Source organism: Limulus polyphemus, unplaced genomic scaffold (genome assembly GCF_000517525.1).
Source record: "Limulus polyphemus unplaced genomic scaffold, Limulus_polyphemus-2.1.2 Scaffold3531, whole genome shotgun sequence".
Lineage (NCBI taxonomy): Eukaryota > Metazoa > Arthropoda > Merostomata > Xiphosura > Limulidae > Limulus > Limulus polyphemus.
This window is the reverse complement of record NW_013669141.1, coordinates 15,238-33,721: the sequence shown is the minus strand read 5'-3', so window position 1 is coordinate 33,721 and position 18,484 is coordinate 15,238. Positions and strand designations below refer to the sequence as shown.

Here is an 18,484-nt window from a genome sequence, read left to right as displayed (position 1 = left end):
GAGGGTCATCCTGGATCTGACTAGCACATTGCTCCCTCCTCACACCAACAGACCTAAACAAAGGTCATTACATGATTTTTTGGTGTTTATTCTTTACTTTTGCATGCTATAGTATGATTTCATAAGATAAAAACGATTTATTTTTTGCATATGGATTATTTTTTTACCACACCTGAGCAGTGAAAGGGTTAAGTAACTTTCTGTGTATGTAAAAATATAAAATTCTAAAGTTCTTGACATTTGAAAATCTGTTATACTTTGGTAGAAAACATTATTTTCTTTTGTCTCTCTGTGGGACAAAAAAATTAAAATGTCCCACAAATAGCTTAAAATTTGCCAAACAATAAAATCTTAACATTTTTTACTAATAAATTTCAATACAATTCTTAATTTTTACATTGCAAAACAACAATTGTGGTGGAAACTAAACAAAAAAATGTATTTTTTACCTGAAATGTGGAAGGTACAGCCAAGTAAGTAGGGTCTACAATCTCAGCTGGTCCTCCAATAAAATATGTTCTAAGTTTATCAACCAATGAAACAGGTACTGGCCGCCAAGTTTGAAGTTTCAGCATCTGAGTACCTTAACATGTAATATGGTTTATAAAAATATAGCCTTTTAAAAAACAGGTACATACTATCTTCATTTAAAACTACACCTATAAACATAATGTGAGAAGCTAACATGAAAGTATGAGTAACAGTTATACTCTGGAAAACTGACTTGATAACACAAGACTTCTATCAGAACTCTTCATTATAAATGAGTATAAGAGCATTGCATTGAATTTAACTGATAAGTAGTTTTGATTATCTGCACATGCCTAATAATCATTCTATAATAAAGTCTTTAAGTATACCTTCTTCTCTGGTAGTTTATTTGTTATAAAATTGCCTTAAGCATAAGCTATCCTTTTATCATTGGTTTGTGATGATTTGCTTTAGTATATTAACATACAAAATATTTCCAATATTATTTAAACTATTCTTTTATATTTCATAGAATTTAAGCTTGATATATATATATTAACCCTTTACAGCCTAGTATCTCATTTTTTTGTGAGATATTCAGTTTTAAAAATTTTTTTTGTCGTTCCCCTCAAATCATCTACAACATTAAACTATAATTGATAAGTTCAGAGTAACTATTTTGTTTAGTGTAGTTTATTAATATTTGTTTCTGATAAAAAAAAATTCAAAAAGCTAACCCTAATTTAGATTTTTGTTCTCCCAACTGTAATTTTTACTTGGTGTGTAGAAATATTTACACTCCTGCCCATCTAGATAAAGCTTCTAAATATATGGAACAAAGTTGCAAATCTGTGATCTTTGTACAAGTTTACTGCATATTTCTACCTCAAATAGTTTGAAAACAATGAATTTTTGAAATAGTTGGTACCAAAAACTGTAAAATTGAAATTGCACTATTTTTGTTTCACATCTTTCAAGCTTCTATAGCTAATAGAATCATATAAAGCTTCTATGAAAGCTGGGATTATCTTCTTTCTTGCAATCTACTTGCTTCAGAGATCTCTTTCTTCTTTATATGAATTGTAGATTTCTAAACTTAAGTCTGAAACATATGTGATATTCAGGTGCACTGACGTCTGACAGATAAAGTCTAAAATATCTGCAAAATGGATGTTCAAGAATGTTATGCAAAGCATAAACTGAAGTCTGACAGCAATGGAAAAACAAGAATTCATGCATGAAGAAATAAAACAATTTATATTCACAAAACTTTGTGTATGTTATTAATTTGCAACCTACTGGTCAGCATGAGATTTAAGATGCAGTATGTAACCTTTACCCCTGTGTAAAATGGTTGGAAAATGTTTGTAACTTAACAACAGGTCAACATAGGTATGATTAACTACAGGCAGAAATTGCATGCAAATTTAAAAAAATTATGTAAATATACCCAAATAAAGATATATTCTATACTAGTTTTGAAAAGGTGAAATTATACAGTAGTTATTTCAAATACATGTTTCATGATTGCATGCCTTCAAATAATCTACCTACATGATGTTTTGTATTCTTTTATGCTGTTTAAAGATAAATTAATTTTATTTGTTTAACTGATTGTTTATTTTGTTGATGTAATTACCTTGGAAGTTCCCTTTTAAAAACAACTACTTGAAATTAGAAACTAATGGTTCTTACAGTGGACTTTGCCCTGGCATGAACTTAAAGGTCAGTGGGAGTTTTTGAAACAGCTTGAAATTATTCATTATTTCTAAAAGCATTACAAAAGTATATTTTATAAATTGATATAGTGAGATAAATATCATTAACTTGTATTTATTTTTAATGATAAATAAGACATCTTACAATAATATTTCATTTAACAAAGTGGGCTAGTGAATGATAATAAGAATGCTAATAAGAATGAGCAAACCTGGCTTTTAGACCAATGGTTACACGCATGTTGTGATACAGCATAGCATACAATTATGTCGTACAGTATTTTTTTATATTTTTTATTATAGAATGCAAATTTACCAAAAATATTCAATTACTATTCAAAAATGTTCAACAAGTATCATGCTTTATATTTTAAGTGTCTTTGTTTCAGATAGTTCATTTTTGAGGTATTAATTTTTACGAATGCACAAGTGGCTAAAATGATGCCAAAGGGCTGAAAAGGGTTAAAGTTTACAAGAACTGATAACTTGAAATTTAAATCTACAACAGTTTCTTTAATGAGTTACATTCACAACACTTTTACCTGGAGTTACTGGTAGAATTGTGTAACCATAACCCTGAATCTGGTAGTGTCCCCATGTACTATAAGACACAACTTTTAAAAAAAGCACTGGCCACCTAGGTAAGGTATTATCTGAAAATAGGTTTTAAAACAGTAATCACTAATATTGGTGTGACATAGTTCTGATATATCTTAGAACTCTGTAAGAGTAAAAAAAAACATACCTTGTTCAAATTTGAAATGAAAATTAGGTTTAATTACCTACAAAAGAAATTCAATGAATACTTACTTATATATATAAACAATTGCTAACAACTTGACAAATTATTAACACAAGTCCTTTTTATTTTGTACAATTTGTTTTGCCTCATTTTTTAAAATTATATCATGAGTGCTCAGGAGAGGTATAAGACATTCTTCCATCAATAGGATGAACTGAAAGAAAAAAACAACCACATCTTACATCTAACATCAAACTTATTAAGCAGCTTAGGATGACAAACAGGTTGAAGGATTCTTAGTTGAGAAAAGGGGTAACAAATAATGTGTATAATATCAAGTGCCATGTGATAACATGACCTAGTTGAATTGTGCAATGAGTTTTCTAAGATACTTACTAAAGAGAATCATATTAATATCAGGTGAGATCAAAGAAATACCTGTGGTGTCATCATGTTTTTGTACTTTGTTTTACATAAACAAAACAAACACACACAAACATACTAAATTTCTAGATTCTTAATTTCTCTTTTTGTCACAGATGAGCTAAAGAACTTTTTCATTGGAAATACTGTCCTATTTCTACAATTGTGTTTTCTATCTTGTCCCTAGCTTCACCCCTTTATCCCCTTATGTTTCTAAGAGGGTGGAAACCCTCTTAGATTTCTGCAGCTTCACTAGTATAGATCCTGCATGTAATTTTCTTTCATGCTTTTTTTAGAATGTAATTCTGTATGTCTTTTGATCCTACAACAGTGAACATAACTTTCTGGTTGTGCCCCTGTCTCATCTATAAAATCCAACAAGAAAATAATTTATATTCTAACAGTTTATTCCCTTAAATTTCTAAAACAAACCCAGTTAACTTTGTTTCCATTACCTACTTTTAAATTTGTCATTCACATCACTTTAAAATTTTCATAATGATACGTAGTTTTTTCAACTCTGTGTTATGCAGTGTTGAGAATTAAATTAAAACTTACGTTTTAAGTTATATATTTGATTTATTATGACTGTAGATAATAAATGCCAACTAAATCCTGAAATTCTTCATAATTTGCAGACTTTTAGTAGCTATCTGTGTGATTATTCTTAACCAGAAATACCATATAAACTTGTACAGGATTTATTTAAGCAAGCAGTAAACCTATTAAAGAGTCTAACCTAAAAGCAGTAAACAAAATAGACGAAATTGTGCAAGACACTTTCCCTGGGGGTCTAAGATTACAAAAAGACGTCAAAACAAATGCAGGAGTCAATTTGAATATGGAAGCAGCCTGATGCTCTAAAAAAAATGCAAAGGTACAGAGAGGGGGCCCAAAATACTAAGAAGTTACAGGTAAAGGGGTAGTCAGCTATAAAACAAAACAAAAACAAACTTGGGCTTGTCAAGGTCTAAATAAACTTAATCTACACAGAAGAAAACAACAGCATGTAATCCCCATTTCTAGCTAATTGAGTCTATTGTGAGAGGAAGACTAAGAAAGAGAAAAGCTGAAACTGAGAAAAATTTTACACAATATAGTGATGGTATAAATCCTATTAACTAGAAGTCAAGGCTTGAAAGAAAAGGAAACATATCTTAATAAGTGATTTCAGCAGCCATAGGTTTTATAGGAGGTAAATCCAGAACTTGGAATACATGAGTAACATAACAATTATGCAAAGAAATGTAAAATGTGGACAGATAGGCTGAAAGAGAGAGTGATTAACCTGTATGTTCAACTATCATGAGGAATTCCTAGGAAGGAGTTGAAAGAGAAAGTGGACTGGTCTGTCAATGTCCAGTAAAGGTTTCTGAGATAAGTATCTCTAATGGGTTTGATGCACTTCACAACAATGAATGTTCATAAAAAAAGTCCACAAATTTAGCTCTATGAGAAGGTTAAGTGAACCAAATTCCTTCAATATGACAAAAGGACATAACCGAGAGAAGTGTAAAAAAGAAGATGTAAATGGGGAGAATTAAAGTGAGATTTCATCACCTTGACTAGTCATCCCACCAAAGCAAAACCATCTACAAAATGTTATGTATGAACTCTGACATAGTTAAGATAAGTTGTATAGAAGTCTGAGTCTACCACAATGAAAATAGGTGCAGAAAAATGACATTACCAAGACAAAAATCCAAGGAGCTTTGTAAGATCAAATGGAAGAACACAGAATAGGCAGATAATTTCATCAATAAAACATGAAGAAAGGATGGATCCGTGGAAGAAGAATAATATTAACTTTTGCAATAAGGATGTTTTCCAACACCATCCAATCAATGGCCACAATCAATCACCCAAAGCAATTATAGAAACCCATTCAGTTGCAGAATAGAGATTAAGATCACACATTACCAGTTTTTCATTCTCTGAGAACTATGTATCAATTAGAGCACCAGCAGCATTGGAAAATGGATTTGTGAAACATGTAGGTTTCTATCATAAAGAGGAGAAACAAGCAATTTTGGATAACAGAACAAATACTAAGACAAACTAAAGTTGCAAAGTTACAGCCCTAGAGTGATCCTTTATAATGACAGATTGAAAACCCAATGCCAGTGATCAGGTAGGGGCCATATAAATTATATAATACAAAAAAGTTGCAAAGTGCAGATAGTAGGACCAATGCCACAGGGTCTCACAACATGACCAGATCATGTTTGACAAAAAGATATGACACTGAGCATTTTCACCAGAAGAAATTTTTATTTCAAGTAAGTAAACCAGTAAAGTAAATAATGAAAATTTGAAAATATTACTGTATAGTGAGAAGAAATTATACTAGTTATATACACAGATATATTGAAAATATGCGAACAGATAGAGAAGGGTATCACATCTCTCCCAAAAAAAAACAACAAAAAACAATTGGATTTTGTGGGGTCAAAGCTGAAGAAAAAAGGTTAGAAAAACTGATAATCTAAACTAGTTACTGCTAGTCAATAGATACAGCAATGTACTTTAACTACAGAGCACTAAGTACATTATTTTTAAACACTTTTGGAGAAACTCAACAGGACACAAGTCCATGTTGCCACATCCGGTCATGCTCTTTCTGATAACCATGCATCTTGACAATGGCCAGAAGCATAATTGTTATTGTAAAAGGCTCTATTGTATAGCTGTCATACTCAAAGGACATCACTTCTCTCTGATGGCTTTAAATAATCCATCTTGTACATGAAGTCGATGATTTCTTAGCACCTGTTTCAACTGATCATACAAAAATCTACAGGTGCTGTATAAAGCAACTTGGCTGGTATTTTACCTTAAGGAATAGCATGGATACCCATTTTGTTGCCCAGATGTTTGAGGTATGTGACTGCTGAACAGAAGGTATGACTGGATGCCTTGTATTGGTGAACCAATACACTGCTGGCCTCATTTCTAGATGGAGATCCTCTCCTTCTTGATTAGGCTGTGTACTATTGCCTTTGTGTTAGTAGATTCTCCCCTGTTAAAAGATGTCCACTTTGGTCACCACAACTGAGGTATGACTTGCTGTAGGTCTCTTTCTGGATGGTCCTGGTATTCTAAGTTGATCCATATTCTTTTGCTTTACAATGCCGTTAAGTACAAAGGACATCTTTGTCTTGAAAATTCTAAATCCTAACTTAAGCATATCACTAAGGCATGAGTGCATGAATAATTTCTACTGGGCAAGGCTATTACATACCCCTCCAAAAAATCGATCAATTGTTGGCGGCATTACACTGCTTATGAAATGCCAAATATTGTCAAAATACAGTTCTGATGCATACCATCCCACCAAAACTTTATATTTGCTGTGGTTGTCATGTAACTTATTGATTTGCAAGTACAAAATTGTTTGACTATGACATACTCCACCCTGTAATCTTTACTATGAAATTTTCAAAGTTATTAAAAAACAATGATAACAGTACAAAAAATCAATTTGTGCAGACATTCATTTTTTTAATTTTTACATTTTCACCAACAAAATAATAACTTATATAGAATAATATACACTTGAAGGTAGACAGAATTAAATGTCTGTGGTTTCATAAGAAAGCTATTACTCTAATGCAAGCAAGGGTTCACCAACATTATAGTGACTTCACTTGCCTGTATGAAATTAAAGAGCAAAATACTTTTTATGGCTTTCTTTTTCTTTTAGTGCCATCAACTACATTCTAATGCTAATAAAAAAAGCTGCAAAGCATAATTACAATAAATGATATTTATCATTAGACAACAGTACTAGGCTTATTGTATTTTTCAACAACATATTTCATATTTTGGTCCCTTATGTTTTTTTTTTAAAATAAGAGTGTATAATAATATTTCAATCACAAAATCACATAAAGCTTTATTAACCCTTTCACAATAGGAGCCTTTTTAAATGCTTTTCTGTGCAAGCCACCATGTTATATTCAAATCTCAATTAAACACCTTTAATATCAATGTACGTGAATGAATTAAATATTATAATTTGTGTTATGATTCAAGGTTTTATTGTATCTAAGTTTGAGTCCTTTATTACAAAATAAACCTTTAAAAATTAGTTAAAACTTCAGATGTATTGTCATGTGACCAACAAGCTATGAAAAATCTCTACATTGGCTCTCTGCATTTTCTATAATACAATGGTAATAGAGTAGTGGTACATCTAGCTACTAAGATGCTTACATAACCTTTTGACTCATTCCTTCCAAAGTACTCTGAATGAATATAGTTAAAACAAGTAATAAATGTTTTCAAGACCTGCGCTTTATCTCTTCCATGTAGACGCTACATACATGTGTGTATATAACAATTAGAAATATCTCATTTTACAGTAGAAACTAACAATGGTTATTTTGAAATTGGCACCAAGTCTTTGTCATAGAGTACATGAAATTGACTATAGTACTGTTGGCTTCTTGATCAACTATAGCACTTACGGGTTTTTCTTACCTAAATATGTTATAGTTAGATACAGTTTAAATTGTGTTTAAGTCTTACTATTATATCTTAGTTAATTATGTATTAGTTATGTTTTAAAATGCATACTTAAAAGGTTTAAACATTTTAAAATATACATCATACTTTGCATACCTTCTCAAGGCTTACGATATTAGGCACTGAATTAAAAGTTTGTCAAATGCTTGTGCATGTCTCCCAAAGAAACTGTAATATGCCTCCAGGGCACTGTTGACTTGTCTTGAGATGAATAATAAGTTGTAAAAGACAAGAAAGGAAAATTAAAAATTAACTATATGTGAAAAGGAAAATGAGATGAAATTTTGAATTTGAAAAAAAGAAACTCTTTTAAAGATATTCTATAAAAAATTAAAATTATGTATTTTTTTTTCTCTTTCCTAATTTTAATTATTTCATTCTATTATACACTGATGATAATAGTTAGAGTTAGTGATACGACAGAGAGAAATTAAAAATAAAATATAAAAATTTACCTTAAAAAACTTTTGATATCCTTTTAAGAGGTTCTAGAGATTATGCAAATGAAATATGAAACTATAAGACGAAAAAAAGTATTTTTATACTTAAAATGAAAATCACTTTGCACTTGATTTGTTAATAGTTTGGATGCAAGTAACTACAATAAAAGAATAACATATTTTTAGTAAAAGCAATTATAAAACCATCATTATACACGTACAAGATACTTATGATCTTTCACGAAATCTCACCAGTTTTGAGAGGATACGTTAATAAATCTCCGAGTTACCGTATGTATTGTTGTACAAGTAAAATTTGCAACTTGATTTCCACAAATTGCACGAGCCCACTGCGAAAGGGTTAAACTGTCTTATCATGTAAAAAACTTTAACTTATATGGCAAAACATATACTAAAGAGCTGGGGTAATGTTATGAAAGTTATAGTATAACTTGGTAAAACAGTTTAGCTTACCAAAAAAAATCATTACTTTTTAAACATATGTATATATAAATTACCTGGACATGGTTGGACGGTTTTCATCTTGTACTCAAGTTCAAAAGAAAACGGGTGACTGAAGTAAGCCACGTCTTCCTATAAATTATAGCAATGACCAGTAGAACATACTTAAAAAAACAAAAACTATATCAAGCTCTCTTCATTACTTAATGATCTATGACATATATAATGTGATTTTATCAGTTTTACCAGATGATTTGTTGAAACAAGTATCTACAACACCTTCAAAGTGTTATGCATTTTTGTTGTTGTGATATTCTCCAACAACAACGATGCATACATGTAAAGCTGGAAGGATATCACAGATATATCCTGTCTTACAGTGGAAATATTTAACAAACTGCACAAAACTTAGTATAAACTTTCTATATAGTGCCTAGTTGTTAAAGAAATCATATAATTTGATATAGTATTTCTATGTTTTTTTTTAGATTGTAAAATTTCCACAATTTTGTTGTGAGACACTGTTTAAATTTTTTTTTCCTTTCAACTTAAAACATCACTTTATTATTGATCAGCAAGTTTCATTTAATATATCCATTCATTTTCAATTTGATTGATATTTTTAACATATTTATTTCAATACTATATTTTGCTGTTGTAGTATTCACCACTCCCAGCTATAAGTCATAAAAAATATTTATCAGTAACCAAGATCTTACTTTCAAAATAATGTCACCATTACCTTTGTCAGACTAGGTTACATTTTTCCTAAAAATATTCTGCCTCAAAATCAATTTACATCTAAAAAACAGTTTGTTTTCAAAGCATTAGTTTTTTATTTGTGTTTGAGTTGTTTGAATACAAGAAAACAGAACAACAGTATCCAATAAAAAACAGATATTTCACTTGAACAGTGTATGTCATTTTCTGTACACTCTACAACTAACTAAACTTAACTGATGCCTTCTCATAGAAGAAAAATTATGTAGTTTTCAAACAAATACACTGTAATATAATGTATGAAAAGAATATTAAAAGGAACTCTAAATAAATTTTCAAATCTGTGATTCTTACTAAGTGTTAAAAGTTTTGCATTACTCCTTTGTTCACTCCAACAGGAGCTCTAGGTAACAATATGTTGATAAACCTGAAATTACCATTAAAACCACTTTATTTACTTTATATTGATAAAGACAGATTAGTTTCTCTTTGAACTAATAGTTTGTAGCCACTGATACTAGCTACTTTCAAAGCCAAGCTTCATTAGTAATTGTTCAGACCACATGCTGCAACACCATGAAAAGGGTGCCATGAAGAGCTGTAGTAATGAAACTGCTGAGAAAGAAGGAAAACGACTTGAAAAAAAAAAGACACGGATCATAATATTTACAAAATATGATAGTTTTTTAGGAAGTAGAAACCTCTAATTTGGGATGGGCAGAAAAATTATGAAAAAAAGTGAAATGGCGTTTACAATCGAGAATCCTTGAAGCTGCACAGAAATGAAAGTTAATATTTTCTTTGTGAATTACACTAAATAAATGTTATATAATAATAAAATTATCAATTGTACAATATGTTAGTACGAATTTGTTGCAGCAGAGTTAGAATTATATTTTGTATTTAAATTTTAAAATACTGATATGTAGTTATGCACTCACCACTTGAAAACTGCACGAGTTGTGAAAGGAGCTTATGTTACAAATTAAAAAATAATTAAGGTGTAGAGAAATGTAAGTATTTAAACTTTATTAACCATTTAAAATATATACATAAAGATAAAAAACATAAATTTAGTAATTTCAAACAAATGATGCTTTTTTTATGCTTGTATATCTAATGTGAAAAAATGCTGTTGAACTATGTATTTAATGACATTTGTTTTAGATTGATGCATCATGATTTATATTCAAAAGTTACACCAAACAGCCTAATAGCAATGCTAATTATTAGTCTAATAAACACCCCATTGTGAGTATCATTTTGAACTTTAATACATCTCTAGGTCTGAAATAAAAGAAAATACATACAACATATAGTCATTTTATTGCAAAGTGTACGCTCAAATAGATTCTCTCATAACTGCTTGTATAAATGTTATACACTTATAATGCTTAATCAAGTTTTAACTGCAATTGGTTTATAATCAGGGAAAGACTTGTTTGAACAAAATATAAAGTCAACCAAAACCTTATTTATATAATATGAGGCCACTTTATTCTTTACCTAATTATAAATGCAGTAAATAATTTAGAAGTTATGCTTTTAATAACTATTTATGTTTATGTATATGTGTATATATATATATAATTTTATTTTCAATTTTTACTAATTTTTTTAACCCACCCCAGAGTTAAAACATTTTGTAAGTACAACACACTGTAGCAGACATAGTAAATACACAAACATCACTGTTTTGCCTCAAACATTTCATAAAATGAAAGACCACAATAGACAATGCTCAGGTTACAAATTTATTAACTTTAATATAGCTAAGAAGTAAAATCATTAAAATTATTTGACAATTTTTGTAATGTTTACAAAGATGAAATGATAATTTTATACTTGTAATTGAAGATAAAAATGGGTGACATATCTGTATATTTATAATTATTGTTAAACAACCATCAATACACAGTTATGTCACCCATCACTAGTATACATTTAAACCACTGTAGCTTGGTCTGCACAAAACTTAATATTAGTTACATTTTACAGAAATATGTTAACTATAAAAGTTTACAAAATGACACAGAAACTCGTGCACTTTTAAATACTGCTCTTTTCTGAAAAAGAGACACTTTAAAAGCACATTTTTTAATAATGAATTTGTACAATACACAGTGTCAGTTTGCTTTACAAACACTAATGTGGTATCAGGATTTGCCATATATCTTTATATATTTAGGAACCAAGATAGTAGCTTAACCTAGTGAGGAGCAAGGGTGGCCATTCTCTCCTTGCTCCAAGAAAATTTGACCCAATTTTCAATTTCATGCAATTCGTGTATTTTAATTGTAAACAAAATATATCCACAGTGCTTTTTTTGGTAACATTTAATGTTTACAACACTATGAAGGTGAACCAATCCATTGTAAAATTATGTAAAGCACGTGGACAATTTTAGTGCAACCATCTCATGACAGAGGAGCCCACATGTTTATTAGTGGGTGGTCTAACAACAGAAACTTAAAAGACTCTGCAGAATTATGCCTATTTGAATTCCTTTTTCAGTATTTTGATATTTATTGAAAATTCATATGCTATAAACTAGTTTCTGTGATGTTTAATTATATCTAAAGTTACTAAACACATGAAAAGCAAGTTTTTTATTGAAAAATTAACTAAATTCCAAGTTGCCACATAACTTTTTTTTTAGCTGCCATGGCACCTGTTATTTCAAGTCCTGTGTAGTATTGTTTACATAATATACCTGTTTTATAATAAATATTAAAAACACAGTAATACCAAAAAACATCTTTAATACAGACATTTTGGAATTTTCTTAAATTCCACCATCAGTGTTGCTTTAATATCTTAAAAAAATTAGTTCTTAATATTCGAACTACAAAAAACAACATTAGCATTGGGCAAATTTTCATATTCAATCGGAAGTTTAGAAAGAACAGATTTAAACAATAACAATATAATGGAATGTACAATAAAACATGCAGCATACACCTTTAATAAATAACATTGTTAAGAGAAACTATTATAGAGAAAGGCTTAAATATATATATATAAACTGTATCTTTAAAATAATAATAATAAATATCAAATAAAAACACTTAGTATCCAGAATTGATTACATTAATGACAATAGGGAAGAGTTGATGTTAATATTTAGTGTTGGGTATCACTGAAAATGGAGGCTTTCTTTAATAAAGAGTTTGTAATCTGTGATTCCGAAGTCGAGAATTTTAAAGTTTTCTGGAAGTATGGGGGTGGTTGTTATTCTCGTTATGCAATTGGATACAAGACAGCTACCACAAGTGTATTTATATACAACCCCTGAGCGCATAGGAATGGGTAGAATGACTTTAGTTTGAAACGTTTCAACATGGGATCGGTTAATTTGACCGACCACATGACTTCTTTGTAGTCATTTAAAGTATTTATAGTTTTGATACTACTAACTTCTAATATAGTATGTATAGCTTCACAAAATTTGGCAGACTTTCAGTAAATATTATAAGTATTTAATCATATTTTTTAGTGATGTATTTTTGATAAACTAAAAATAGATTAGTCCATGAATATATTCTTCATCTCAAATTCATTTGCGTAATCTCTAAAACCTCCTAACTACATTTAAAATGTTTGTTTTCAGTAAAACTTTATATTTTACCTGTTATTTTTCTCTACCCTAACTTTATACAATGATGGTCTATTTGACCTGCCTCGTAATCCCCCCACCAAAAAAAATCAAAATAAACCTAAATTACACTTTTTTCTTTCCAGAATCACTTCAAATTGTAACATGAAACTATATTCGTTTATCCTAAGTAGCTTTAAATGCGCAACAGTATACATCTATTTATATTTAAATTGTCTTGTTTTATTGCCCACGAACCACAGTTAACTACTACTATTAATGCCATGTAAATCACTTGGGGAACATGGAGCTCACATTATGCTATCGAATGACATTACTCTGAGCTGCTCGTGTGCATGCCTTGTAAAACATTTTTATTATAATATTATTTATTTTGCCTAACCTAACCTTAACTAACCTACAGAGATCCATATTTTTACAATTTACAGACAAAGAATAAACATGAAAAACAAGAAATAAAGTACTAACCCGAATATTATTATTTTTGTTGACTGTCGATGACACTTAACCCTACTTTTTTATACTAATGTTAGCAATGCACTTAATAATTTTTACTTAATTAAATAATGCACCAAAGAACATAGAATAATAACATGCAAAAAGCAGACAATTTCCCCTAACTATCATAATTTTTCTGGCTTTCTAACTATCCGACAAGATCCATTACAAGTTCACCGAAGATAGTTATCTTTCTCATGGGAACAAAGCTTGTACTAACAGAGAAAATGACAATTCTCTGTTCAGAAAACAATGTAATATAACATGTCATTTGATAGATGAAAACCTTGGCTTTCTATTGGTTATACTTAATATAGTATTAAGAGTTTGTGAGAATTATTACCAAATCCTGAAATAAAGGATGCGACATGTGGGTGTGGAAAGAGGGGTCTGATTTTCTATTTGATGGCTCTGTAACCACACAAGATTGAAAGCTATAAAAATTATGATTTGGCTGAGCAATGACGGTTTTATAGTGAGTAATTTACATTTAATTCCGTAGTTACTGGATGGGTGGTGAATAAAATAGAGGGAAACTTAGGATATGGATTATTAGCTACGATTTTATGCTATACTAATTGGTATAACATAAACAAAAAGTAGTTCAATTAAATTTTGAATGTAAGTCACTAAAAACCTCATGACATGCACAGTAAAGGATGCTCATGCAGAAAGAGTTTAATTCTAAACGTTGACATAAATATTAAACTTAGTTGAATTTGTGGGTAATATGTTGTTATTATTTTTTGAATTTGATATTTGAGTTTAAAACTTTGTTCGTTAATGAAAAGAATGATAAGAATTAGTGGATATTTTGAGACAGTGTGTGACTTTTTGGTAGGTTCTATTTTACTTGTTAAAAATTTTCGTCTGATAGAGTGTATGAAATTAAGGAGATAACCATTACTTTGTAATATGTTATGAAATTTCTGAGTGAAGAAAGTAGTAGTCAGAACAGACATTATACACTCTGTTTAGAAGATTTAAAACAAGGTTATGTTTGAAGCAGTCTAGTATGAAAATGTCAAAACGAGTGTATAAGCTAGTAAATGTTTTCTTACGGTAAATAGATGTGGCAAAGAGATTGTTTATTTTGTTTATTTGAACGTTTGAAAAATATTTGCAAGGGTCGGACTTAGAGGTGATCCCATCACCACTTCATCTATCTGGTCATAAAGATGACCATTAAAAACGAAGTGATTGTGCTTGAGGGCCAATTTAAGAAGCTGTTTGAAGTTCTGTTTGTTAAAGTTAGAGAGTGTGGCATTTTTGGTAGGGAATAACTGTTTACTAATTATTTTAATTGTATCCTGAAGTGGGATGTTAGTGAATAAGGAGTGAATATCAAAGCTGGCCATAACGAATTGGTTTACATTATTTTATTTTTGAAATATTTGGTTTTTGGTATTACAGTGTTTTTAATATTTACTATAAAACTTCGTTTTCCACCTGATGAATCAGTTGCAAATACTCTTCTCATTTTGGTTAATTAGCTTGAAATGTTTTATTTAAGGATAAAGATTTCATAAACATAAACCAATCTAGTTAAATGCATGAAATAGCACTACTAAAAAAACAATTTTAATCATAAAATTAAATCAGTTTGTTTAAAGACATTTGTCTATGTTATTTATGCACCAAGCTAAAATTCACTTTGAAACCTTCCCCAAGTATTATTCAATAGCTTTTTTAAAGTTGAAAATTTTAAATAAATACAGAGAAAATAAATTTATTTCTTCTTTTAAGTGTTGAAGATTGATAACTTTAATTTTCCAAGCCTACAAATTTCACACCAAGTATCTCCATATCTAGAATTGTGTACAGTGTGTCAGATATCTTAGTGAAGGACAAGTATGTAGAAGATTGTTCACTACAAAATTAGGTTTCATTTCTGGTCTGGTATCAAATATGTGAAGCAGTTAAAATTATCATATAGTGCCACCAGACATGGAGAAAGATGTTACTGTAGCAGGTAATTACCTTGTTTTCAACTTTGGGTGAACAAGCGTGTGTCACTCCTTCCACTTCCACTTCACCTGATACTGTCCAATCTCGTCAAAAATAATTGAATATAAAACACAAGAAACAATAAATAATGAACACACAAACTTGCCATATAATAAAAGACTGATATATCACAAAAAACCCCATCAAGAATAAAATAACATTATAAGAAAACAAAGTGAAACACATCTTAAGAAATTTTCCTCTGATTTAAACTCTAAAAAAACTTCTAGTTTTTCCTTTAAGCAAAGGCTAAGCTAAAATAACAATGATTACATAAGGTTTCTAAACTTGTTTTTACACTGTAACAAATATAAAATTTATTCTGTTTATTTGAGGCCTTTACAATTGACAACTCTTTTTAATTTTTCAGTCCTAAATAAACACAAGTAAGCAATATATTTGTTATCTATCTTGTTTTCTACCTACTACATAATAACAAAAAACTGACATAGTTTAACCAAACATAATGTTAATAATAGTAAAGAAATTCTTAATTTTTAACTTTTTGGTGTGATAATTTTACTCATAATTAAATTGTGAAACTTTATAGAAAGTAATTTTGTGAAAGTTGTTTTGTACTATCAATGTATGTCTAGATTTGGGTGAAAATGTATGAAATAATGAATTTTAGTTAAAAAAATCCAGTAATTAAACTTCATCTACAATATAAACTAATGCTTAAAATACTATAGCTTTGTTTTACTCATAACAGTTTAGGAAGTAAATTTCAATGAAAACTGATGTGTGACTGTAATATGTCCAGTACTTTGAAGTTCAATTTGTTTATATTACGAGAACAGTTTCAGTACAGATGAGTTCTTTGAATTGTATTAGAATGTAAGGTTAATTTTTATATTAATTTGTTCTCTTCCTTACAGTTTTAACAAGAATATTATGCTGAGTTGCAACACTATTTACATGACAAAGTTTACTCTATACTTGCTGAAACTAAGAAAATATAAGAGTTTGATAATTTTCTTACTTTGCCTAAAACATTCCACTGTTTTAAGTAAAAGGTTTTGAAAGCATGAAGTCTTCAACTTAACAGGTATTTTGTAAGAGAAAACATCCCTGCTAATGCAGTGATGTAAATATCCCCTCTTGGTGTCCCAGTTCAGAATTTTTTTTTGGGGGGGGGGGGTTCTAGATATATTTTCTAGTAGTATTAGATTGTGCACAGTGCAGTACTAGTATAGCATAAAAAATTACATTAGTAGTCCTTGGTCCAATGAATCATGGGAACTGAGGGTTTTACATCACTGCTGACACTGTAGGCCCTAATGATGCTGAGTCTGTATTAAGCCTATTTCACTAACTCTATTGATATACAACTATCCTATGACAAACACATGACATTCCTCACATGGCACAACATGAGTATTGCAAGTACACTTCACTAAATGATCATTACGAATAAACTGGCACCCTCATTTTCTTGAAATGTTTAATCATGAAACTACACAGTTTATGTATACGAAAGAAACTGTATTACTAAAGCATTTACTCCTGGTATTGTATCCTTTTGATTAATGATGGTAATGATTCTCAATTACAGCATTTTATCTCAAAGGATGATTATATAACAAAAAAATCAAGTTTTACCTATTATAAGTAACTAAAAGCTTTTAAATATTACAGATACTCTTGAAACCTATGAATCACATTTCTCTCAAAAGTTATAATTTTCCTATACTGAAAATGTATTTCCAATAGGTACTTCCCCCACAAGATTAGCTATTCTCATCCAGTGCTGCCTTCTATATGAAAATTTTTTCTTTAAGCATGCCACAAGCCTTCTGCTCCCACCTATTGGAATCAAATGATTCCAACATGTTTCTCATGTAAATCATCATGCATCACTTCCCCCCCAATAGGAGAATGAGATATAGTATATGAAAATTATAACTTCCAATATGGTACTTCCCTCCTCTCACAAGATTAGCTGGAATCCCACACTTACTAGATGGTGGGACTGGTGCAAGGGAATGACAAAAGTACAGCCCCCCCCCCCAAAGCATCTGAAGAATACCCCTGGAATTGAGAGAGTCAGATTCAAAGATCTGATAAGGGGAACTGCACCACTTCTGAAACAGGTATACTCTTCGCTCATCCGTGAAATGTGTAGTAGTTATGGGCAGAAAAAGAGAGGAGCACATCCAAATGGGAGAGAACTGTAGCAGGATAGTGATCCTAACCATGTAAATATATATGTAACTCATTGCCACAAAGTATATGTGCCCCTAGGTCTAGAGTAGCTAGAGCATGACGAACTACATTTGGTTAGTCAACTACATCCAAAACCCATGCCACTGGGAACCGACATCCACACGGAGGTAGGATGAGGATCATACCGTCTTCACCTCAAGGTCAAGAGACTGAAGGGAATCTAGAACCACTCTGACTCCTGAGCATGACATGTGCTAGGTTTGATCTATTGATCCGGGGACCTGACATCAGGTATCAAAAGGATGTCTATATAATATAAATCAACACCCCCAACAGTAAAACTGACCTGAACCATCCAAAATGCAATAACATCTTTGTAATAAGATATAGTGAGAGATAGCAAGAAGGACAGAACCAGAACAATTCTCCTTACCTCCACTGTAACACAGAAGGAGAATGATTAAGGAAGGAATACAGACAACCATAAACATCTGTGAGGACTTATGTTGATTGGTTCTATTCTAAATCCAAAACCCAGCCATAGGGTACTGAAATCCATGCTGGAGTAGGATAAGGGCTCCCAATAGAAGGGATGAACTGCAATTTGACATCTCATTCCTTTGTGAATGTACACTGAGTGATCACAAGTAAATAGACACCTAATTTTTCGTCATTTAACTGATTTATGCTACCT

General features: G+C 30.4%; 1 protein-coding gene across 1 annotated transcript in view; it reads right to left on the bottom strand.

Moving 5' to 3' along the window:
• The window catches only part of LOC106469531 (Meckel syndrome type 1 protein homolog), a 37,580-nt gene that overhangs the window by 4,500 nt on the left and 14,596 nt on the right, over nt 1–18,484 (bottom strand). Inside the window, exons 4-7 of the mRNA XM_013930030.2 lie at nt 15,598–15,668; nt 8,840–8,915; nt 2,732–2,842; nt 450–583 (exon numbers count right to left, since the gene is read on the bottom strand). Of these exons, the coding sequence (XP_013785484.1) occupies nt 450–583; nt 2,732–2,842; nt 8,840–8,864 (270 nt within the window). The 5' untranslated portion in view covers nt 8,865–8,915; nt 15,598–15,668. The remainder of the gene's footprint in view (nt 1–449; nt 584–2,731; nt 2,843–8,839; nt 8,916–15,597; nt 15,669–18,484) is intronic.